The 26,575-nt window shown below is 38.1% G+C and overlaps 1 protein-coding gene and 1 long non-coding RNA gene across 3 annotated transcripts in view; one reads left to right on the top strand and one right to left on the bottom strand.

Moving 5' to 3' along the window:
* The window catches only part of usp32 (ubiquitin specific peptidase 32), a 157,004-nt gene extending 145,782 nt beyond the window's left edge, over positions 1 to 11,222 (bottom strand). For both annotated transcript variants that reach the window (XM_063031935.1, XM_063031936.1), the window contains exon 1: positions 11,037 to 11,222. In XM_063031935.1, coding sequence (XP_062888005.1) covers positions 11,037 to 11,094 — 58 coding nt within the window. In that variant the 5' untranslated portion in view covers positions 11,095 to 11,222. The remainder of the gene's footprint in view (positions 1 to 11,036) is intronic.
* Positions 11,223 to 11,337: 115 nt separating this feature from the next.
* LOC134337095 (uncharacterized) lies at positions 11,338 to 21,703 on the top strand. Its single transcript, XR_010015930.1, has 3 exons — positions 11,338 to 11,388; positions 12,061 to 12,219; positions 21,246 to 21,703. It is a non-coding gene; the product is annotated as an uncharacterized LOC134337095 (long non-coding RNA).
* Positions 21,704 to 26,575: the final 4,872 nt, after the last annotated feature.

Here is a 26,575-nt window from a genome sequence, read left to right as displayed (position 1 = left end):
CTCCTAAGTTTCATAATAATATTATAAATCATAGCCGATGCACCTTTCTGACATGGATTAAGGTTAATTATAGTATCTAAAATGTATGTAGGAGGAAGCATTGGAAAAGAAGAAAGTATAGTACTTAGGAAATTTCTAACTTGTAGATATCTAAAAAAAATGTATTCTTGATAAATTATATTTATTAGATAATTGTTCAAAAGACATAAGGGAACCATCTAAAAATAAATCCAAAAACCGTGAAATACCCTTAGTCTTCCAAATTTGAAAAGCACGATCCGTAAAAGAGGGAGGAAAAAATATGTTACCTAAAATAGGCATCGCTAGCCCAAATTGGTTAAGATCAAAAAATTTTCTGAATTGAAACCAAATACGTAAGGTATATTTAACTATCGGGTTAGATACCTGTTTGAGGCGTTTCAATTCAAAAGGAAGAGAGGAACCTAAAATACAGCCAAGTGTATAGCCCTGAACAGATTGTAATTCCAATGCTACCCATTTAGGAATGGATAGTATATCCTGGTCAAGTAACCAAAATTTCATATGTCGAATATTAATTGCCCAATAATAGAATCTAAAGTTAGGTAATGCTAAACCTCCATCTCTCTTAGCTTTCTGTAAATGTATTTTACTCAGTCTCGGGTTTTTATTTTGCCAAATAAATGAAGAAATTTTTGAGTCAACTTTATCAAAAAAAGATTTTGGAACAAAGATTGGTAATGCCTGAAATATATATAGAAGTTTTGGCAAAAAAAACATCTTAACTGCATTAATACGACCAATCAAAGTTAAATATAAAGGAAACCATTTAGATGAAAGTTGAATGTCAATTAAGGGTAAAAAGTTAATCTTAAATAAATCTTGTATTTACAAGTAATTTTAATCCCAAGATATGAAAAATAATTATTAATCGATTTAAATGGAAAGTTATGATATAAGGGAAGTTGTTTATTAATCGGGAAAAGTTCACTCTTACTAAGATTTAATTTATAACCTGAAAAGAGACTAAATTGTGCTAATAACTCTAAAACAGCAGGGATGGATTTTTGAGGATTAGAAATATATATAGAAGTAAGTCATCAGCATAGAGTGATATTTTATGGGACTTTAAGCCCCGAGTTATCCCAGTAATATTTGGAGATTCTCGAATGGCAATTGCAAGAGGTTCTAATGCAATATCAAATAATAAAGGACTAAGAGGACAACCTTGTCGAGTACCTCGAAAAAGAGGGAAAAAAGGTGAGCTCAGAGAGTTAGTACGGACCGAGGCCACAGGAGAATGATATAACAGTTTGATCCAGGATATACTCAGGAACATTTTGTGAGGGGGTATAAACAATATTTAACAGAGTGCGAATGTTATAAAAAGAGTAACGACCTTTAATAAAACCCGTTTGGTCTTTCGAAATAATAAAAGGAAGTACTTTTTCTAATCTGTTTGCTAATAACTTAGAAAAAACTTTAGAATCAACATTTAATAAAGATATTGGTCTATAAGATGCACATTGAGCAGGATCTTTATCCTTCTTTAATATTAGAGAGATTGACGCTCTATTGAAAGATTCGGGAAGTTTACCAAGTTTTAATGAAGCCTCGAAAACCCTACAGAACCAAGGGATTAATGAAGGTGCAAAACATTTATAAAATTCTACGGTAAACCCATCAGGGCCAGGAGCTTTCCCCAAATTCATAGAGGAAATAACATTCTTAATCTCATCAGTGGTAATGGGAGTATCTAACATAGAAGACATATCCTGTGAAATCTCAGGGAAGTCTAGGTTATCTAAAAAATCAATCATATATTTAGAGTCTCGAGGAGACTCTGATTGATATAAGGAAGAATAAAAATCACAGAAGGTTTGATTAATCCCCGCATGATCAAGTATCAGTCGGTCATTTTGATTATAAATCTGATTAATTTGAGATTTAGCATAATTAGACTTCAATTGGTTAGCCAATAGTTTGCCAATTTTGTCACTGTGTACATAAAATTCACTTCTTGTTTTCTTTAATTGGTTTACAATCGAGGACGAAAGTAATAAACTGTGTTCCATTTGAAGTTCAGTTCTTTGTTTATCTAACTCCTCAGAGGGAGCTGTAACATATTTCTTATCAATTTCCTTAATCTTGTCCACAATTACCAACTCCTCCTGCTTCAGCTTCTTCCTCAAAGCAGCAGAATACGAGATAATCTGACCACGAATATAAGCTTTAAAAGTATCCCAAAGAATATTCACAGAAATATCCTCTGTATAGTTGATTGTAAAAAAAAAGATCAATCTGTTCATTCATAAAGTTAACAAAGTCCGAGTCCTGAAGCAACAGCGAATTAAAACACCATTGTCTATTATTTTGTGTATTGGCCTGAATTTTAATAGAAAGCTTAAGTGGAGCATGATCCGAAATGGTTATAGAGTCATAATCACATTTTTCACTGAAGAAATAAGACGAGAGTCAATAAAGAAATAATCAATTCTTGAATAGGAATGGTGAACATGTGAAAATTTTTCAAAACAGGTTTAGAGCCTTATGAGAACACTGAGATGATATATGAATGAATTTGAAGACAAAAATAAGAACATTAAAAATTAAAGTTTTAGCACGAATCATTCTCGGTCAGCAAATACTTGTTGATGAACGGTCCTGGACCTGAAATGTTAGCTGTTTCTCTTTCCACAGATGCTGCCTGACTTGCTAAGAGATTCCAGCATTTTGTTTTCTTTTGATACTTCAGGGTTTTTTAGATGTTACTCCTAACTGTATCTCAAATCACAAGAATTTCTTTTTTAATGTGTTAACAAACATCAGCTTAATAAATTTTTCAGTGTACCCCAAAAAAATTTAAAATAAGTGCAGGAAACAGGGTGTTTAAAGAAATATTGGATTAGGGCCTTGAGGCATTTGAAAGAAGTGTTGGAATCTGCCATCAGTGAACTTATGAAGAATACATTAAAAAATATCACATGCTTCGCTAGATGCAGATTCAACCAATGAGATGATCAAAATTTCACTGTATATCATAATCTTTCACAATTTCATATCCCATTAAATGTGACACAGCAAGCAAGACAATAGATGTTTAAAAGTCGAGACTGCTTACAATGAAATACAGTAGATATACAGTAAGGAGGATTGAGTAGTTTTGAGTGTTATTACGTAACATGCATGAAGTTCACGATGATCAGTTGTTAGCAGCCAAAATGGGTTCAGAGCAGATATAAATTGTGGAATAGAATGCATTTCAATACTTTATGCACAACAGTTTCAGTTACTTTCATTATAAATATGAAATTGAAAATGAGTTACAAATAATCCACCTCTCAGTTATTGTACAAGATTGGCTTTGAATGTCAAAAAATTACAATAGATTTTACACAAATTTATACCATTATTTAATAATTCAAAGGCATAACTCCACATACAATTCTTCACTGACAGATATACAGCAACTTTGAAGCATCTTCCTTAAATGAAAACTGTTTTGCACTGCACAGCTGAAATTCCACTTTACAATCATCTGATCAAGATTCAAACCATCAGGATGCTTCATAATACTTGAACACCAATCCACAATATCAAACTGACTGCTTAACTGTGTTACAACTTAGAAATCAGATTACCAATATCATGGCAAAAATATGATATAGAATTACAAATATGATCTAGAATTTAAAATAACAAAACTGAACAAAAATGTCAACTGCCACAGGGTCATATCTATCAGTTGCTAAACCAGTTAAAAATGTAATTTTAAAATATCCACTTCATTATTAAAATCTTCAGATTTAGATCATGCAAGGAAAACAAATCAATCACACTTTAAGCCTTGAGTATCACCACAGTAAATTTGCCCGTTTAAAATTAATGGTTTGTAGATATAATCCACTAAAAGTTTTCCATAAATTCTCTGGTTCTACTTGATCATCACACCCTTCCAGTGAAAATTAATCTCAACTGTCATCATACTGTCAAGCCCAGAATTTCCTGCCAGCAATGAGTCACTAGCTCTTAATCTGACCCAGAGCCTGGTTGAAGGTTGTGTCAAAATAACTTGAATACTACAGAAACAATCAAAAACAATTTTAAAATATTTATTAATCAGTAATAAACAAATAAAACATATGGAAAAATATGGAATTGAACATAATTGATGTAAAAATTAGTAAGTATCCTAACACATGTCAAGTACTAATAGTACAGGGCACATGGGCACAATGGCTGTGGAACTGACATGACAAGTCATATTCTGCTTGCAGGTCAGTGACCAGTGGTGTGCCTCAGGGATCTGTTCTGGGACCTCTACTCTTCATGATTTTTATAAATGACCTGGATGAAGAAGTGGAGGGATGGGTTAGTAAATTTGCTGATGACACAAAGGTTGGGGGTGTTGTGGATAGTGTGGAGGACTGTCAGAGGTTACAGTGGGATATTGATAGGATGCAAAACTGGACTGAGAAGTGGCAGATGGAGTTCAACCCAGATAAATGTGAAGTGGTTCATTTTGGGAGGTCAAATATGATGGCAGAATATAGTATTAATGGTAAGACTCTTGGCAGTGTGGAGGATCAGAGGGATCTTGGAGTCCGAGTCCATAGCACACTCAAAGCTGCTGCGCAGGTTGACTCTGTGGTTAAGGCGGCATACGGTGCATTGGCCTTCATCAACCATGGGATTGTATTTAGGAGCCAAGAGGTAATGTTGCAGCTATATAGGACCCTGGTCAGACCCCACTTGGAGTATTGTGCTCAGTTCTGGTTGCCTCACTACAGGAAGAATGTGGAAACTACAGGAAGGGTACAGAGGCGATTCACAAGGATGTTGCCTGGACTGGGGAGCATGCCTTATGAGAACAGGTTGAGTGAACTTGGCCTTTTCTCCTTGGAGCAACGGAGGATGAGAGGTGACCTGATAAAAGGTATATAAGATGATGAGTGGCACTAATCGTGTGGATTTTTCCCCAGGGCTGAAATGGCTAGTACAAGAGGGCACAGGTTTAAGGTGCTTGGAAGTAGGTACAGAGGAGATGTCAGGGGTAGGTTTTTTTAAAAATGCAGAGAGTGGTGAGTGCATGGAATGGGCTGCTGGTGATGGTGGAGGAGGTGGATACACAGGGTCTTTTAAAATCCTCAAGGATAGGTACATGGAGCTTAGAAAAATAGACAGCTATGGGTAACCGTAGGTAATTTCTAAGGCAAGGACACGTTCGGCACAGCTTTGCAGGCCGAAGGGCCTGTATTGTGCTATAGGTTTTCTATGTTTCTATATCTGCACTACAAAGCTGCACACCAAGATAAGTCCAGCATCACAGTGGAGTCAAGAGAGTGGGCGTTTGCGTTCATATGAGAACCTGAACTTGGTTGGACTTGTACAGAAATTCCAGCATTTCCCTACAAAATTCATCTCATTATTTCATCGATCCACTTCCGAATTTATTCCAACTGCAGAACTTGAACTTTTGGACTGGAAAGAATAAACTGCAAAACTAAAATTTAATGTGTTACTCTGCAGACATACATCACACAACATCCTCTCTCATTTATTTTGCATTATCTACAAATATTTTGAATAATGTGTTTTGAAGGAAAATATACAGTGGTATGCAAAAGTTTGGGCACCCCTGGTCAAAATTTCAGTTACTGTGAATAGCTAAGCGAGTAAAAGATGAACTGATTTCCAAAAGGCATAAAGTTAAAGATGACACATTTCTTTAATATTTTAAGCAAGATTACTTTTTTTATTTCCATCTTTTGCAGTTTCAAAATAACAAAAAAGGAAAAGGGCCCGAAGCAAAAGCTTGAGCACCCTGCGTGGTGGTACTTAGTAAGACCCCCTTTGGCAAGTATCACAGCTTGTAAACGTTTTTTGTGGCCAGCTAAGGAGTCTTTCAATTCTTGTTTGGGGGATTTTCGCCCATTCTTCCTTGCAAGAGGCTTCTAGTTCTGTGAGATTCTTGGGCTGTCTTGCATGCACTGCTCCTTTGAGGTCTATCCACAGATTTTCGATGATGTTTAGGTCGGGGGACTGTGAGGGAGGGCCATGGCAAAACCTTCAGCTTGCGCCTCTTGAGGTAGTCCATCGTGGATTTTGAGGTGTGCTTAGGATCATTATCCTGTTGTAGAAGACATCCTCTTTTCATTTTTGGCTTTTTTACAGATGGTGTGATGTTTGCTTCCAGAATTTGCTGGTATTTAATTGAAATCATTCTTCCCTCTACCAGTAAATGTACCCCGTGCCACTGGCTGCAACACAAGCCCAAAGCATGATCGATCTACCCCTGCGCTTAACAGTTGGAGAGGTGTTCTTTTCATGAAATTCTGCACCCTTTTTTCTCCAAACATACCTTTGCTCATTGCAGCCAAAAAGTTCTATTTTAACTTCATCAGTCCACAGGACTTGTTTCCAAAATGCATCAGGCTTGTTTAGATGTTCCTTTGAACTTCTTGAATAGAACTTTTTGGCCGCAATGAGCAAAGGTATGTTTGGAGAAAAAAGGGTGCAGAATTTCATGAAAAGAACCCCTCTCCAACTGTTAAGCACGGGGGTGGATCGATCATGCTTTGGGCTTGTGTTGCAGCCAGTGGCACAGGGAACATTTACTGGTAGAGGGAAGAATGATTTCAATTAAATACCAGCAAATTCTGGAAGCAAACATCACACCGTCTGTAAAAAAAAGCCGAAGATGAAAAGAGGATGGCTTCTACAACAGGATAATGATCCTAAGCACACCTCAAAATCCACGATGGACTGCCTCAAGAGGCGCAAGCTGAAGGTATCGCCATGGCCCTCACAGTCCTCCGACCTAAATATCATTGAGAATCTTTGGATAGACCTCAAAAGAGCAGTGCATGCAAGACGGCCCAAGAATCTCACAGAACTAGAAGCCTTTTGCAAGGAAGAATAGGCAAAAATCTCCCAAACAAGAATTGAAAGACTCTTAGCTGACTACAAAAAGCATTTACAAGTTGTGATACTTGCCAAAGGGGGTGTTACTAAGTACTGCCATGCAGGGTGCCCAAACTTTTGCTTCGGGCCCTTTTCCGTTTTTGTTATTTTGAAACTATAAAAGATGGAAATAAAAAAGTAATCTTGCTTAAAATATTAAAGGAATGTGTCATCTTTAACTTTATGCCTTTTGGAAATCAGTTCATCTTTTACTCACTTAGCTATTCACAGTAACAGAAATTTTGACCGGGGTGCCCAAACTTTTACATACTGCTGTATGTCATAGGTTAAACTTGCTATGCTCTGAGCCAGCTTCTCCAGCCATCTGAAAATAAGATGCAAAAGCCTTTCACTTGAAAAACAAAATTGTCCATGGATAAAGAAATGCAATATCGAAGAAAAATACTCCAGATGTTGGAAGCATAAAAGTAAAAGAAAAAACATAAAATAGTGTTCACGTTCATGTATGCTTATTTAAATGAATGCAAGTCAAATCCCGGCAAAGAATCAATTGAAAATCAGTTTAAAGTAAAACTTCAAGTAGATTAAGTGCATTTAAAAAAAATATTATGTCACTTGATTGCCAATATAAACTCAAAAGGCTCACAAATACCATTAGAACATTGATCAAATATTGGATCTTCATTATTTTGTTCTAAGATTAAAATTATTGTCTACAGCAGACAAATAATGCTTTTTCTAAATCAATTTTAGTGACTCAGTGGAAAAATACAAGAAACAGCATAGACCAATAGGGACCTGTTCGACTCCTAGAAATTAGTTAACACCCAGAAGTTCAAAGTAAATTTACTTAAGTACATATATGTCACTATATTCAACCTGAGATTCATTTTCCTGCAGTATATCCAAGAAACAATAGAATCAATGAAAGACTGTACCCAACAGGATGAGGAAAAACCAATGTGCAAAAGACAACAAACTGTGTAAATATAAAATAAAAAATAATAAATAAATTAGCAACAAATATTGAGAACATGAGATGAAGAGTCCTTGAAAGTCAGTCTACAGGTAGTGGGAACAGTTCAGTGATGGGGCAAGTGAAATTGAGTGAAGATTTCTTCTCCGGTTCAAGAGCCTAGTGGTTGAGAGGTAATAACTGTTCCTGAACCTGGTGGTGTGAATCTTGAGGCTCCTGTACCCTCTTTCTAACTGTAGCAGCAAGAAGAGAGCATGGCCTGGATGGTGGCCGCAAATTAAAGCCAGACTAGTTCAGAAGTACAGTAGTATATTTAGAAGTTTTCTAAACTGCTTGCAATATGTTGTTGTGGTGCACCAGCACTTAACAACAACACTATCATGTATAGCAGTTTACAAACTATTTGTCACATCAGACTACAGTTGCAGTTCCCAGCCTGTCATATGGGCAACATGCACACAGATATTTCCCATATATTCATGTTAAAGTTAAATACACCAGGAAGTCACATGGGTGACAGTGTGGTGATTGGGCAACATGTAACCTGTGAGTTGCAGGTTTAGAGCCACTGACTGGGAGAAACCAAGGCAACAGGTAGAAGATGAAGAACATAAATGTGTTTCTACTTCTCACTGGTAAGCTTTCCTTGCACAGAAATGGGACAGTATAGGTCAATGGTAGAAAAATTCTTGATGATATCACCACTTCAGCCCTGACATCAAATACCAAAATTCAGCACATCTTATGCTAGCATGAAATGTGTTTAAGAAAGAAAGGGAACAAAGGAGACAAGTTAGGAAATGGGAATGAGCCATCTTAATAGTCAACACTTGCATTTTGTTCCTCAGAATTCAGTACTGTACTCTGGATGAGCCATACTATAAACTGCAGAAAAGACATGAAATCAAAACCCATCTATTCTTTCAGATTTACTTAAAATTTTTTAAAAGCTCTATTCAGTGCTCAGTGGATTTCTTGTATTTAATGTCTTAACCAACATCAACTACTTTACTGTCACTCCAGGCTTCATGCCAAATGGAAGAGCACAAACTGGCTCTACTTACAGAAAGTATAGTCTGACTGTGTGATCTGCATGTATGACATGAAGGCTGACATAAAGGAAATTTCTTATTTTCCATTATTTACCAACTTTGGTTTATTAGTACCTCTTTCTCTACTTCGTATGAAAGTCGAGGGGCCACTTAAGAATTTAAGACACATAATCCAATGGAATTGTAAAAAGAATTACATAATTAATGGCCATTCTCACAGCATGTCAAACCTTCACTGCATTTCAAAGCAATTCATTGTGTGAATCACGGTAATGAGAATAACTATTGCTGGTAAATAGTGAGATTCCTTTTTAACATCCATGATGATCCAAAACCCTGTACTACATTGACATTTACTACTGCCATTCTTCTGAATTTTTTTTTAACCTGACAAATCTAAGTGCAGAGCAATGCCCTTTAAAAGAGAAAACAGTAAAAACACAAAGCTCAGTACACTTCAATCATAAAAATGTATATTTATGCAAGAAATCATTAGGAAGCTACAGTGATCTCTATTTTCAGACGTTTTTGGGATTTACTTCCTCGGGTAAATATAACAAATCTCATTTTTGAATATTTGGGTTACTTGCATCACCCAGATAAAACAGGAGAACAATGGTTTCTCTTCCAATTATCTGGAATGTATATTCATAAATATTAGGGAATTTCAACAGAGTAGATGTGATACCTACCAATCAAAGGAAGCCCACTTAAAGGTACTTGCCAATAAATTGTCAATATTTTATATGAAGGGCAATGATACACGGAAAACATAATCAAAATAGAGAACATGCAAAAGGAAGCTGTTTAGTATATAATCCAATCATAACGTTACAGCTTCCGCACACATTGAATATCTTAAAATTCACAAAGATAGAACAAAAGTTCAAAGTTTCCTCAGTTTCTCTTCATCTTATAATTTTATGATGTTCACAAATAAGAGTTCGTTTGTGCGGCAAATAGGATCAAAAGCAGTTCCAAGATCACTCTCATTCTGTAGGAACTTCACACTTAATTCCAAAGCTATCTTCTATAATCCGATCAGTTATTAACAATTAATTTAAAAACCCTCGATTTTTAAAATATGTTGTAATTGGTACGTTTTCAATTCTAAATTCTTTTACACCGATTGTAAAATGAGTTAATAATTCACCTGAGATTATAACTATGATTACCCTATTTCCCCATATACCCTTCTCCCAATAGTGGACAAAAGAATTAGAAACTCGTTATCTCATTTCTTACAAAGCATTAAGGAGTTGCGGAAGCAGTTAAGTGGATGAGAACAGAATCCATCGGAAAGTGACAGTTTGCTGCAACGCTGTCCACAAATCTGCGTCACTCCTGGCTATGGTGCCCCTCTGTCGTTGATATTTCGTTGCAAACACGTCATTAAGAGGTTAAATCCTGGCTGCTTTAATCGTGTTACGATTAATACTCGGATATTAGAGACAGGTAGGCAAACCTGTCCATAGGTATTGGCAATTTGTTTTAAAGGCTGAAGTAATGTTCTCTACTGGAGAATACAATAGTTAAAAATCGCAATAATGTTTTTAAATTTACAAGGATAATTTGTCCAAGATACCTAGGTGATCTCGAAATTAATTCCTTGACAGCCAAGTGGTGAGAAAGGAATTAGTAAATTCAGCTTATTTAGACCCCACAATTCTTACTTTACAAAAAAATAAAAACATAAAATGTTCATATAAAAAAGAAACTAAACCCCCGCTGAACAGTGGCACAGACCCGCCCTTTAATATCGGGGTTATAGGCAGTCGAATCGAAAATTGATTTTTAAAAAAAATTACACCTGAGACAAGACGGAATATTCCTGTTTCTTTCTAGAAGAGGGTAATTCTGACATTTCAAAATCGGGATTTTAAAAAGACAGCAAATCAGCATCATGTTGAAAAAGTCCCCCCGCCCCGAAAGGACGGAGTTTCCCTGCTTTCACGAACGCGTGTAACGTCCCTGTCATTCCTCTCATGGTGGTGTAATGTCACCTCGATCCCGCTTCACACTTCAGGGGAACCCCGATATTCAACACAGGTTTACATTTTAAATGTTCCCTTTTAACAGTAAACACAATTTTAAAAAAAACTCACCTCGTTTCACCGCTTCATCATAAGAAAGAAATCCTATCCTTGATTCCTTGGCACCCATATTCCCGTCATTTCACTCGTTATTTTGTCGCTACGGCTCGCTTCTCCCTTCACTTTATCCTCTTCCTTCAGCTTGTACTTTTCCCCCTCAGTCGAAACCCGGCCTCAGGTTTGTCCACAACCTCCATAACTGAGTCACATGACATCGCGCGGCGTCACGTGGGTCCGAAAACAACGGCATCGCCGCCAAGCAGGGTGGGCGCATGCGCACCTTCGCATTCTACCTTCCCTCCCCCGTCCCCCCCTTCGGCCATGTTGTGTGCGGTGACGCTTTTTGATGTCTCTTTAGGAGTTGGTTAGTTGACTCCAGAACCATAACTTTGAACAGCTTGTCTTAACTCAACGTTATCTTAATTAAAGCGCACATCGGTGGGGATGTAAAAGAGGATGAAAGGCGGCAGGAGATATTTTCTTTTTGTTCAGAGGACTGTTGTGATTTGATGTTTACTTCCTGAAAGGGTGGCTGTAGTAAATTCAGAAGGGACAAATACTGAAGGTTTAAAGGGCAAAGAGCGGAGTGATTGATTGCACTACAGAATCCACACGTACACATTCAGTAGCTTTCTCTGCATTTGTCAAAGCATGATAAATGTTTATCTTAATAAGATATGTAGCATTCTATTATATTGAGAAGGGAATTCTTAAAATAATTAGTGTATTGTAGTGCAGGAGGGAAAAGATTTTTGGGTATTTGATTTCCTGTCTCATACTGTGTTCATTATCAGAACATTGGGTGCAGTTCGCTTTGGAGCATATTTAACCAAAACATAAGATTTTTTTGGGATCAGAATCATGGTTAATGTCACTGGCATATTTCATGAAATGTATTTTTTATGACAGCAGTACATTGTAATTTATATTAATGAGAACAATAAATTATAATATATACATAAAAAATAAAGTGCAAAAAGAGAGGGAAAAATACTGAGGAATCTCAGCCTGAAATGTCGACTGTATTCTTCCTTAGATACTGCCTGGTTTGCTGAGTTCCTCCGGCATTTTCTGTGTGTTGCTTGGGTTTCCAGCATCTGCAGATTATCTCTTGTTTGTGTCTGAGAAAATGCTTATGGGTTCATTGTTCATTCAGAAATCTGATGGCGGAGGGAAAGAAACTGTTCCTGAAATGGTAAGTGTGTGTCTTCAGGCTCCTGTACCACCTCCTTGATGGTAGCAATGAGAAAAGTTGATGGGTGATGGAGGGCCTTAATTATGGATGCCACCTTTTTGAGGCACTGCCTCTTGAAGGTGCCCTAGATGCTGGGAAGGCTAGTGCTCATGATGTACATTACAATTTGAGATGCAGACAATGTACTCATTGTCTCCAGTAGTGTAGATTTTACTTTATGTAAGATTGCATCATTTGGGTTCTGGAATCAAAGCTGTTTCAGTGAACTCCTTGAGCAAAGTATTTGCATTAAATCATTAAAAATTGATTATTAAAAGTAAATTTATTGCCCTTGTGATGTTATATATGATCTTAATTATTAAGCTGATAAATGAAAATTATGAAGTAACAAATTTAGATAGCAATAAAAAAATGTAATCTAACACAGTCCTGCAAAGTTGATTTTTATTTCTCTAAAGTCGCCCTGCTATGTCAAGACATTTAGTTTCAAAGAATATTTGGGGGAGTAGATTTGGGATGGAGATGAGGAGGAACTGCTTTTTCCAGAGAATGGTAAATCTGTGGAATTCTCTGTCCAATGAAGCAGTGGAGACTACCTCAGTAAATGTATTTAAGACAAGGTTGGGTAGATTTTTGCGTAGTATAGAACTAAGGGTTATGGGGTTAAGGCAAGTAGATGGAGATGAGTCCATGGCCAGATGGGCCATGATCTTATTGAATGGTGGATCAGGCTCGACAGGCCAGACGGCCTACTCCTGCCTCTATTTCTTATGTTCTTAAATTGTTTAATACTGTTTGTTCAGTGGAAGCATTCATCTGTTTAAAAGGTCATATACTCAGGTTTAAAAATACTGCAATCTAATTCTGAAGTTGCTCTTGGAACATTTTTCATTACATTTGTGACGAGAATACACATAAATTAAGATGTTTGCTGGCCTGGGCTTACACCAGTGGCATCAGCAGTGGTCTGCCACCTGTCCTCAGGGGAGGGAGAGATAAAGAACAATGAAGCAGCATTTGGAGATGTTAATGAAGGAGCCATCAGTCTGGGTATTGTCTAGAGCGGCTCCCCCTTTGAACCCTGAACTGTTTGAAGTGATGGACAGGCGATCTGGAGATGTGTAATGAAGGGACGGGAGAGAGAGCTGTCTAGAGCGGCTCCCCCCTTTGAACCCTGAACTGTTTGAAGTGATGGACAGGCGATACCCCAGCAGGGGGATAAAAAGGGACAGGTTCGCTAAGGCGACACACACGACACCCGAGGTAACGAGACCCTGGAAGCGGTGCGCCTCTCACAAGTCGGTTGGAAGTACCGGGCCATAAACGCACAGAGTGGCAAGGTACGATCAGTGGGAACCCGGTGTGTGTCCACCCTCGCTTAGGTGCCGGGTTCACTGCAGAGGATCGACCGCATCTGGAGTAGGGGTCACAGTCGGTGACCCCAGGTGACATCACAAAGGACTCGCCCGAAAGCTGCTTGTGAGAAATATCGCAGGTCTGTGAGTGGAAGCCGTTTTGGAATGATCATTCGTTCTTGTTCTCTCTCTCCTTCCCCCCGACATTGGCCATCGCCATGGCAACGATTACTGCGAACTGAACTAAATTGAACTGGACTTTGTGTCACTTTGAAATTGGTCATTTACCCCTAGACAACGATAGAGCTTGATTGATCCTGTTATCTTAATTGTGCACATGTGTGTTTATCCTTGCTGAACTGTTGCATTTATTATCCTTTCGATTACTGTGTTGCTTGTTTCTTTAATAAAACTTAGTTCTAGTAATCCAGACTCCAACTGAGTGATCCATTTCTGCTGGTTTGGCAACCCAGTTACGGGGTACGTAACACATTGTAGTTAAAGCAAGGCCCTTTTTGTTAGTATGGATGGGTATAAATGATTTCAAGGTCTTATTCAGAACAGCAGAGAGTGTTGTGTGTCCTGTCCAAAATTTGTCTTTCAGTAAAGACCTATGTTAGATCACTTCTCAGTCTTCTCAAAAGAAGAGACACTGTCTGCTTGTCCTTCCTTGATATGTGCACCTTTGCATTTCAGGTTACTGTATCACCCTTGTCAGTCTTCTCTCTATTCTCCGCATTGCTTCTGAATCCTGTACATAATATAGCATCTAGAATGGTACATCATACTTAAGATGTGTACTTAATGAAGATGCTATATAGGTCCAGCATAACTTCAATTCTATCCCTCTGAAAAGTAAGTCGTACTGCTTGTTTTATATTTGTTATGGTCTAGCTCACTTGTTGCACAGTGTTTTATGAATGTTGTTTTGTGCCCTATCTTGACCAGCACATTTCAAGTAATAATTGACTTAACTATATATTTTACAGAAATGTACTATTATGCATTTATCTGTGTTTAACTTCACATGCCAATTATTTGCCCATTCAGTGAATTTCTTCTTGTCTTTCTGTAATTTGTATTTATAGAACATAGAACAGTGCAGCGCAGATCAGGCTATAATAACTACCACGTGGTACCTATCTTGAGACCAATTTACACTAAATTTCCTCCTGTGTATCATCCATATGCCTCCATTCACTTCATATACATATGTCTACCTAAAAGCCTCTTAAACACTACAAAACTGCTGCTTCCACTATTACCCCTGGTAAACCATTCCAGACATCTACCACTCTCTTCATAAGCTCTTGTCCCTTATAAACTTCCCCCTTCTAGCCTTAAAAATATTTCCTCTGATATTTGACATTTCTTCCGGGGGAAAAGATTCTAACTGTCTTTCCTGTTTTTCAGTACAGGCCCTCTCAGAGTTCTGGCACCCATACATACAAATGAATACCCGTAAATATTATTAAATTCAAACAAGAACCAGTCATGGGAGGAAAGCCTGTTTACATATAACCACTGTACAATAATCAGACACCTTTGTCTCCAAGTACACAGTCTGCCAGTTTCACTGCGGAAGGTCACTTAAGAGAGTTACTTTGGAAATTGACAAGCAATCACTTCCATTGAAGCTACATTTAACAATATAAAATCCACTATATACTTCAAGCCCATCAAAACCATCCATTACCCATGCAGTATCCTGATTCAGTACATCTGAAATTAGGTAGAGGGAGATGATAAATGTTCATGTTCATTGGCCCTGCTCAATGACATTTAGGGAAATGTTACTACAGCATCAAGCTACTGTATCAAGTGATGTTATGTATTTTCTGACTTACTGTCAAAAATCAGCTTGTGGACATCTGTAAAAATGCAAACTATAACTCTGGGATGGTCTTCATTGATTATCCTCCTTTCTCGCCATCGACAAATTTAGAAATAACATTAAAGTATGTTTGAACTGTATGTGGGACACATACAACTCTGACAAACACAAGAAAATCTGCACATGCTGAAATCCAAAGCAATACACAAAAATTGCTGGAGGAACTCAGCAGATCAGGCAGCATCAATGGAAAAGGGTAAACAGTCAACGTTTCAGACTGAGACCCTTCTTCAGGACCTGATAAAAGGTCTCAGCCTGTAACGTTGACTGTTTACTCTTTTCCATAGATGCTGCCTGACCTGCTGAATTTCTCCAGCATTTTGTGTGTACAACTCTGACAAGACCAGAGTTTAATGCCCATCCCAAGGGTGGACTGCTTTTTAAAAATATTATGGCAATGATGCTCCAAATATGCCATTGCATAGAAAGTTCCAGGATTTTTCTGCATATATGACGAAAGAATAACAACACATTTTCAAAGTCATAGTCATACTTTATTGATCCCGGGGGAAATTGGTTTTTGTTACAGTTGGACCATAAATAATAAATAGTAATAGAACTATAAATAGTTAAATAGTAATATGTAAATTATGCCAGTAAATTATGAAATAAGTCCAGGACCAGCCTATTGGCTCAGGGTTTCTGACCCTCCAAGGGAGGAGTTGTAAAGTTTGATGGCCACAGGCAGGAATGACTTCCTATGACATGCTGTGCTGCATCTCGGTGGAATGAGTCTCTGGCTGAATGTACTCCTGTGCCCACCCAGTACATTATATAGTGGATGGGAGACATTGATCAAGGGACTTTTGAAGCAGAATTTGAGGGTTCCATTGCATATATTTTCTTTATCCTTCCTGCTTGAATTTGTGGGTTTTGGGAATTATTCATAGTTTGAGGATTCTAGATTCAGAAAATATATCAAACAAATGGTTGAATAAAACATAACATCTTGTTCTGGGGAATAATATACTTAGGAATTCCAAGGCCAGTGTGTCGATTCAGTTTGTTTGCTTACTCTAAATATGTTTGTTTCACAATCACAACTTGGTCTGATTGGAGACATTCCAGCATGGACCATCAATTTATTTACACAACATGGCTAAACATTGATGTAATAGGATATTTTTCAAATTGAAATATTTAAAGAAAAATTAACTTTAACATTAACCTAAGTATTTGTTAACTTCATTTTAACAATTTAACAACAATTTATTGTCACAGAATATTAAAAGTGTGTAGAATATATATAAAATGGGGAAAATGTTTAAAAAAACACTAGAATTTGAGGAGGTGATGCAAAGATTCAGCATGACATCTAAAACTTTGATAAACCTCTACAGATGTGTAGTGGAGAGAATATTGACTGGTTGTATCACAGTCAGGTATGAAAACACCAATGCCCTTGAATGGAAAAGTAATGGTTACAGCCCAGTCCATCACAGATAAAGCCCTCCCCTCCATTGAGCACATCTACACGAAGCACTGTCACAGGAAAACAGTATCCATCATCAGGGACACTCACAACCCATGTCATGCTCTCTGCTTGCTGCTGACATCAGGAAGAAGGTACTGGAGCCTCAGACTCACAATAGCAGGTTCAGGAATTATTACACCTCAACCACCAGGCTCTTGAAACAGTGGAGATAACTTCATTCAACTTCACTTGCTGAACTGTTCCCACAACCTATGGACTCACTTTCAAGAACTCTTCATCTCAGGTTCTTGATATTTCTTGCTTATTGTTAATGTTATTCGTCCTTTTTGTATTTACACAGTTTGTTGTTTTTTGCACTTTGGTTATTTTCCGCCCTGTTGGGTGCAGTCTTTCACTGATTCTCTTGCATTTCTTGTATTTGCTCTGATTGCCCACAAGAAAATGAATGTCAAGGTTGTATATGGTGACATATGTGTACTTTGCTAATATTTTTACTTAGAACTTTGGTAGATTAGATTCAAAATTGGCTTGTCCATAGAGGACAGAATATAATGGTAGAGGAATGCTATTCTGCTGTGTAACCAATGGTATTCCCCAAGGATCAGTGCTGTTATTCGTTTGGATAAAAATATAGGTGGGATGGTTAGTAAGTTTGCAGATGCAAATCCATAGTTGCCTTAAAGTGGCAACACCACACCAGAAAGAGTGGTAAAGAGTGTGTATGATGTTCTTGCTTTTAATTGATCCATTTGTTGAATACAGACATCAAAAAGTAATGTTGCAACTGTATAAAACTGGTTAGGCCACATTTAAAGTATTATGCAGTTCTGATTACTGCATTATTGAAGTGATATGGAGGGAACGCAAATGAAGTTCAATAGGATGATACCTGATTTAGAGTATTAAGACCATAAGAAATAGGTGCAGAATTAGGCCAATTGAGCCATCAAGACTCCTCCACCAATTTTTCTCTCAGCCCCAATCTCCTACCTTCCCCCCTCCCCCCCCGTATCCCTTCATGCCCTGACCAATCAAGTATCTATCAACTTCTGCCTTAAATATACATACAAACTTGGCCTCCACAGCTGCCTGTGGTAAAGAATTCCACAGATTCACCACTCTGGCTAAAGAAATTCCTCCTCATCTCCATTCTAAAAGGATGCTCATCTATTCTGAGGCTGTGTCCTCTAGCCTTAAACTCTCCCACCATAGGAAACATCCTCTCCACATACATTCTATCAAGGCCTTTCACTATTTGATAGATTTCAATTAGGTCACCCCTCATTCTTCTGAATTCTAGTGAATATAAGTCCAGAGCCATCAAACGCTCTTCATGTGACAAGCCCTTCAATCCTGGAATCATTTTCTTGAACCTCCTTTGAACCCTCTCCATATTCAGCACATCCTTTCTAAGGTAAAGGGACCAAAGCTGCTCACAATACTCCAAGTGAGGCCTTACCCGTGCTTTATAAAGTCTCAACATTCTTGCTTTTATTTTCTAGTCCTCTTGAGATGAATGCTAACATTGCATTTGTATTCCTCACCACAGACTCAACATTCAAATTAACCTTAAGGGAATCCTGCACAAGGACTCCCAAGTCCCTTTGCACCTCACATTTTTGTATTTTCTCTCCATTTAGAAAATAGTCAACCCTTTCAATTCTTCTACCAAAGTGCATGATCATCCACTTCCTGACACTGTATTCCATCTGCCTCTTCGTTGCCCATTCTCCTAAATCTAAGTCTTTCTATAGCTTCTCTATAACCTCTTTACTACCTGCCCCTCCACCTATCTTTGTATCATCTGCAAACTTTGCAACAAAGCCATCAATTCCATCATGAAAATCATTGACATACAATGTAAAAAGAATCGGTCTCAACACAGACCCCTGTGGAACACCACTAGTCACCCGCAGCCAACCAGAAAAGGTTCCCTTGATTCCCACTCTTTGCCTCCTGCCGATCAGCCACTGCTTTATCCATGCTAGAGTCTTTCTGGTAATACCATGGGCTGTTGGAAGGTCGAACTTGAAGGCAGAATACAAGGTTAATGGCAGGATTCTTAGCCGTATGGAGGATCAGAGGGATATTGAGGTTCAAATTAATAGATCCCCTCAAAGTAGCCACAGAAGTCGATAGGGTGGTTAAGAAGGTGTATAGTGTGATGGTCTTCATTAATTATGGGTTGAATTTAAGAGCCGCAAGGTAATTTTGTAGCTCTATAAAACTCTGGTTAGACCATACTTGGAGTATTGTGTTCAGTTCCAGCCATCTCATTATCAGAGAGATGAGGAAACTTTAGAGAGGGTGTAGAGGAGATTTACCAGGAAGCTGAAAATACTAAAGAGCATGTCTTAAGAGGAAAGGATGGGTAAGCTAGGGCTCTTTGGAGTAAAGGAGGGCGAGAGGTGACTTGATAGAAATGTATAAGATGATGAGAAGCACAGATAGAGTGGACATTCAGAGACTTTTTCCAAGGGTGGCAATAGCTAATATGAGAAGGATTGTTTTAAGATTATTGGAGGAAAGTATAGGGAGATATTTGAAGTAGGTTTTTTACATAGAGAGTGCTGTGTGTGTGGATCTCACTGCATGGAGTGATGGTAGAAGCAGATACATGAGGGACATTTAAGAGATTCTCAGATAAGCACATGGATGAAAGAAAAATGGAGGGCAATGTGGGGGCAGGGGGGAGGGTTAAATTGACCTTGGAGTAGGTTAACAGTTTGGCCTTTACTGTACTGTATTGTTCTCTGGTCTAACATTTTAAAAGTTCTATCTTGTATAGATAAATTCCTCAAAATATTTGTATTTTGTATCTTACAACTAACAAACAGGAATATTCTTAACAATACTGAGAAATATCTTCTGAAATTTAACTAATATTACATGTTTGTTAAAAATATGTTCCTCTGGTTTCATATGAATTTCGTATAAGGAATATGCCAACTATATCTGCCAGTCTGGTTACTTAATTTAATTTTTACCAATCAAGTTGCTATCCAAAATGATACATGGAAAACATTTGTACATCAGCAGCACTATACACTGTCTCTCTTTCCAGAGTGAAAGTTGCCTGAAGAAATAGTTACTGTGCAGTAATCTATTTCGTGGATCAAAATAGGAACGGTTGAAAAGATTACAAATACATCTCTCTGGCTATCCATCCCATAGGATGATGATGGTTCCTTTCAGTCAGTTAGTGGGGTTTGATGATACCCCACTCCTCAGAAAAGAACAGCTTGTACGTGAATGGATTTTAGGTGAGCAGGGGGTTGCACAGCTCCAGACCCACCCTCTGGACATCCCCTCCCGGATCCAGCTGCATGGTGGGGTCCAAGATGGCTGGGGGAAGTTCTGTTACAGTGAATGGCCAGACCAAGTTTTGATGCAAGGGATGCCCTTTCCGCGCTTCATGGCACGTGTTTGCTAGATGGCCATTGACCCTACGAGATGGTTCATCCGCCCTTTGACAGGCCTTGTTTTTCATCCTGCAGGGTGTCTAGCTACCCTCCTCACCAGGCAGGCCAGGTGGGGGAGCCGGTTTAGTCGCCAACCATCCGACCATGCAACAGGTAGTGCTGGGTTATATGGTACCAGTAGCTCTCAGACGAGTGACCTGACCATACATAGATGGAGGAGGAAATAGGAGCAGCAGAGTTGCTGTAGTGGAATTGGGCACAAATTTCACAATCTCAATTTAACATGCCTTTTTAGGCAAGGATGGTATCTCAGGCTGAATCATAACCTTTAATGGATTATGGGCCACGCAGGATGAAATAATTCAAAATAAGATCTGGGTCTATCTTTGCCTTTGAGGAAGGAAACAGATGGATAAAGGTCGAAGCAAATAAATCAGAACAAACTAAGAACAAAATCAGAAGTCAGGCAAAACTTGAATTTAGTTCAGTGGCTAAAAACCTGCAGAGAGTGACTTGTCCCAGTCCTTACTCTTAACTATTGTTCACATTTAAGCAGTCTTCATGAGTGAATTTTGCTGTTCTATTACCCTGTTATCAGACAGATTGATTTAAGTGTGATACCATGCATTTAATACAATTGTTCCACACAGGCAAGTTCTTCATTTATTCCATATTTAAGAAAAGCAGTAAATAAATTAATCCATAAATTAGAGTAATTTCAAGTCCTTCCAATTATATTAGAGCTGAAATAGTATTTATTGGCAGTATATCCAGTCAGCATCATTATGTAAAATTAAAAGCTTTAAAATTATTTGTGTACTAACTGCAGCATGTACGCTGAAACATTGCCTAAACCAGACAGGCTGATGGATTTCTATTTACAGCTGACTTTCTTTTCTCCGCTTTTGAACTTTGCACAGATGAGAACACAACATTATCCAAAAATCAGAGTTTTAATTACACTACAGATTCTGCAGATGATGGAAATCTTGAGCAACATACACAAAACGCTGGAGGAACTTAACAAGTCAGGCAGAATCTGTGGAGGGAAGTAAACAGCCAACATTTCGGGCTGAAAACTTTAAGGTGTTTTATGAAGTGTCTGGTTATTCTGAGAAAATGCAGCTATGGAATGCTACTTCCAATAGGAACTGTTACATTAACATTGTTTGTGTAAAGGTGAGCCAGTAAAACCTGCTTCTGATTTGATGAATATTTATTTGTACACATTTAAATTTTATATCCATTTGGTTGACACCATATGTATTCAAATTTCAAAGTTTTTAAGAAGGAGTAATTGAAAGATAGAAATAAAATACTTTTATTCCCTAAGATACATGTGAGGCAGTTACCTTCCACTGTGATGCAGAGGTTGTATGGAAAGATAAATAAAATTATTTTACCTCGTTGACAAAGAAATTACTTGGCTGCTTCTTTATGTTTGGAGATGTGGACAAATTTCAGTGATGCAAACTCTTGGCAGGTATTGAACAAGGAATTGAGCAATGATTGCATGATTGTTAATGTTGCTGCATATAGAAAGGGGTTGGGTACAGGAGAATTAGAATTTGATCATTTACCTATAGCAGTTGGTGAGGAATTTGACAGATTCTTGGGTAAGTGACCTGAAATGCTTTGGTTTTTAGAGGGTAGAGACAGTGATAATGTTCATGGTGCACATAAATTATGTGATTATAGTACTGGCGTGGCTTACTGTGACTTGGGGTCCTTTTTCTGTCTGGTTGCTTTGTATGCTCATATTTATCTTTTTTTTCTTTAGATCTTCCTAAGGACTAGTTGGGCCTTACTGTGATTCAAAAGAGCCGACATATTTTTGCACCCAGTATTTTTGCTCTCTGTTAGAATCATCAGCACAAATATATCTATTTAGAGCAGGGGCTAGAACATAGAACATAGAAATTTACAGCACATTACAGGCCCTTCAGCCCACAATTTTGTGCCGACCATGTAACCTACTCTAGAGAATGCCTAGAATTTCCCTAGCACATAGCTCTCTATTTTTCTAAGCTCTATGTACCTATCTAAGAAGCTCTTAAAAGACCCTATTGTATCCGCCTCTACCACCTTCGCTGGCAATGCATTCCATGCACCCACCACTCTCTGTGTGAAAAACTTACTCCTGACATCCTCTCAGTACCTATTTCCAAGCACCTTAAAACTCTGCCTCCTCATGTTACATAGGATATGAAACATAGAATACCTACAGCACAATGCAGGCCCTTCGGCCCACAATGCTGTGCCGAACATGTACTTACTTAGTAGTTTCCTAAGGTTACCCATAGCCCTCTATTTTTTTAAAGGTTCTCAACCTTTTTTTATGCCATGGAGCCCTACCATTAACTGAGGGGTCTGTGGACCTCAGGTCGGAACCCCTGACTTAGGGGGATTTGAATAGATATCTTTAGGTGTTTTGGGTGAAAATGGGAATAGATTAGGTTGATTATTGGTGGTGGCGAGGAGCAGAATCCTGCTATCTTGAGGACAGCCCATCTTCTTTATTGGGTGAAAGTTCAGGCGATAAATCTCTTGATCCTACATGCTGTGGGGGATAGATATTACCTATAGTCTCTAGAAAGTGGATACAGAGAAACTAGTCATTTGCATCTCTGTTACTCAACAGCTTCTTGAATTGTACCTCATGTGAAATATAAATGTTGATAAACTTTTGCCTTTGGAGCTACCTTCCCTCATCACTAAATTGATAAAAATATTTTAGATAGAAGAATTTTTTTTCAAGGTAAGTGGTAACTTTTCCACAAGACCTACACCTACTAAGTGGTTGAACTGTATCAGTATTGCCTGTTGTGTATTCATTGAGCCACCCACGTTCATCAATTCCATTCTCTTCTCTGATCAAAAATATACCATATATGCTTAATATCAAGGTTTTCTGATAAGTGATTGAATATAAATTGTTTAAGTATACAAATACAATTCCTCACAAGGTAAGCTTTCACAAACCTATTTCATTTTGATAGTTCTCCAATCATTTGAATAAACCTTTCATTTTATTTTAATTTAGATAAATATTCCAGACAAATGAGCATTCATATTTAGGTCATACTGCAAAGATGCTGCCTCATTGCAGGACAAAGTCACTTGTTCAGTATAAAACAACAAAAAGTAACAAAACCAGGTGTGTTGAGCATTTTTTAACCCAGGGTTTGGTTGACTTTATAATGATGCGTGCAAATACTTGAGATGAAGATCCAGGACTGTGTTGTCACTTTAAAAAGACACAATTTAGAAAATGATAAGGGAACTGGAATTTGTTTTTCTATTCAAGACAGGAAGTAGGTCATCATAATTCACAGTGGTATGGAATGTCTGGTACGGAAACACCAATGCCCAACAATGGAAAAGTCTCCAAAAAGTGATGACTGCAGCCCAGTCCATCACCCACCACTGAGCATATTTACATGGAGTGCTGCCACAAGAAAACAAAATTCTTCATCAAGGAGCCCCACCATCCAGGCCATGTTCTCATCTTGCTACTGCCATCAGGAACGAGGTGCAGATGCCTTAGGTCCCACACTACCAGGTTCAGGAATAGGTATTACCCTTCATCTCTGAACTGATTGCACAACCTGTAGATTCACTTTCAAGGACTGTGCACCGTTTGTCATTTGCGCATTGATTGTTTGTCAGTCTTTGTGTGTAGTTTTATTTGTTGTATTTATTTGCTTTACTGTGAAGACCTGCATGGAAATTAAGTTAAAGGTAGTATATTATGATAAACATTCAGTCACCACTTTAATAGGTATTTCATATACCAATAAAGTGGCCATTGAGTGTATGTTCGTGGATTTCTGCTGCTGAAACTCATCCACTTCAAGGTTTAATGTATTGTGTGTTTACCGATGCTCTTCTGCACACCACTGTTGTAATGTGGTTATTTGAGTTACTGTCACCTTTCTGTCAACTTGAACCAGTCTGGCCAGTCTCCTCTGCACACCATTCTCTGTGAACTCTTGAGACCATTGCATGTGAAAATCTCAAGAGATCAACAGTTGTTGAGATACTCAAACTACCCCATCTGGCACCAACATTCATTCCATGGTGAAAGTCCTTTAGATCACATTTCTTCCCCTTTCTGATATTGGTCTAAGCAACAACTAAACCTCTTAACCATGTCTGCATGCATTTATGCATTGAGTTGCTGCCATGCAGTTGCCTGATTAGATATTTGTATTAATAAGCAGGTGTACCTAATAAACTGGCCACTGAGTGTATCTTACATTGAACTTTAAACTTCCTTTAAAGGAGAAAGAGCAATTTAAATTGCTACTCTTTCAGGATGAAAGTACCAGCATGATCTTCACCATATACTAGACTCAGTAATAATTTTAATTTACAGGAAAGACAGGCTGATGATAGGGCAAAATTGCAGTCATTGGGGTGAGTCGAAGTGTAAAATGGGGACAAAATCAAAAAGGGTGATGAATACAGGACAGAAGGTGTTATATTTGAATAAACACAGTGTACATAAGGTAGATGATCTTGTAGCACAATTAAAGATTGACAAGTATGATGTTTGTGGGCATCACTAAGTGGTGGCTCACAGAAGATCATAGATGGGAGCTTAACATCCAAGGATACACTAAAAGGACAAGCAGGTAGACAGAGGGGGTGGGGTGACTCCATTGGTAAAAATGAAACCAAATCCTTAGAAAGAGGTGACATAGGATTGGAAGATGTAGAATCTTTGTGGGTAGAGTTAAGAATCTGTAAAGCTGAAAAGACCTAGGTGGGATGTACAGGCCACCAAATAGTAGCCAGGATGAGGGATATAAATTACAAAGGGAGATAGAAAAGGTATATAGAAAGGGCAGTTTTACAAAAGTAATGCGGGGATATCAATATGCAGATAGTTTGGGAAAAATCAGGTTGGTGCTGGATTCTAAGACAGATCTTGTAGAATACCTATGAGGTGGCTTTTTAGACCAGCTTCTGGTTGAGCCCATGAGGCAAAAGGCAATTTGGGTGCTGTTTAATGAACCAGATTTGATCAGGGAGCTTAAGGTTAGGGAACTTTTTTGGAGGCCATGACATAATATGATACAATTCTCTGTGCAGTTTAAGAGGGAGAAGATAAAGTTAAATGTGTCAGTCATACAGCAGAGAAAAAGGAGTTACAGAGGCATGAGAGGGGAGCTGGCCAAAGTTGTGGGAAGTGGACACTAGCAGAGATGATGTCAGAACAATAATAGCTGGAGTTTGTGGGAGCTATTCAGATGGTGCAGGACAGATACATCCCAAAGAAGAACTCAAAGCTAATATAAAAGCAAAAGAGAGAGCATTTATATATAGAAAAAATTAGTTGGAAGTTAGAGGATTGGGAAGCTTTTAATAACCAATGCAAGGCAACTAAAAACCACAAGGAGAGAAAAGATGAAATATGAAGGTCTAGCCAATAATATAAAAGAGGATACCAAAAGTTCTTTATCGAATATATAAAGAGTAAAAGAGAAGAGAATGCTGGAAAATGACACTGGACAGATATTGAGGGCACAAAGAAATGGCAGGAAAACTTAAGTATTTGCATCAGTCTTCTTTATGGAAGTCGCTAGCGTATGCCAGAAATTTGAGACTGTTAGGGGGCAGAAGTAAGCGTTGTCCTACTAAGGGGAAGGTGTTGGGAAGCTGAAAGGTCTGAAGGTAGATAAGTCACTTGGACTTCATGGACTACACCCCGAGGTTCAGAAAGAGGTAGCTGAAGAGATTGTGGGGACACTTCATAATAATCTTTGAAGAATCAGTATATTCTGGAATGGTTCTGGAAGACCGGAAAAGTGCAAATGTTACTCTACTCTTTAAGAAGGGAGGGAGGCCGAAGAAAGGAAATTACAGGCCAATTAGCCTGACTTCAATGGTTGGGAAGATGTTGGAACCCATTATTAAGGATGAGGTTTCTGCGTACTTGGAGTTACATGATAAAATAGGCCAAAGTCAGCATGATTTCCTATTTAAAATGGAGGTTGGTAGGTTCCTGATTAATCAGGGTGTCAAATGTTACGGGGAGAAAGCAAGAAAGTAGGGTTGAGAGGGATAATAAATTAGGATGGAATGGCAGAGTGGACTTGATGGGCTGAGTGGCCTAATTCTGCTCCTATGCCTTATGGTCTAGTGTTAACTAGATTTTGTGCTGTTTATGGCACTGCTTTGACCAAAATTTAATATTTAATATAGCAAATAGATGAATCCTTCACTCATAATTCCCTTTGCATTT

Source organism: Mobula hypostoma, chromosome 23 (assembly GCF_963921235.1).
Source record: "Mobula hypostoma chromosome 23, sMobHyp1.1, whole genome shotgun sequence".
NCBI classification, from domain to species: Eukaryota; Metazoa; Chordata; class Chondrichthyes; order Myliobatiformes; family Myliobatidae; genus Mobula; species Mobula hypostoma.
The sequence above is the reverse complement of the archived record's forward strand: the minus strand, read 5'-3'. Positions and strand labels throughout refer to the sequence as shown.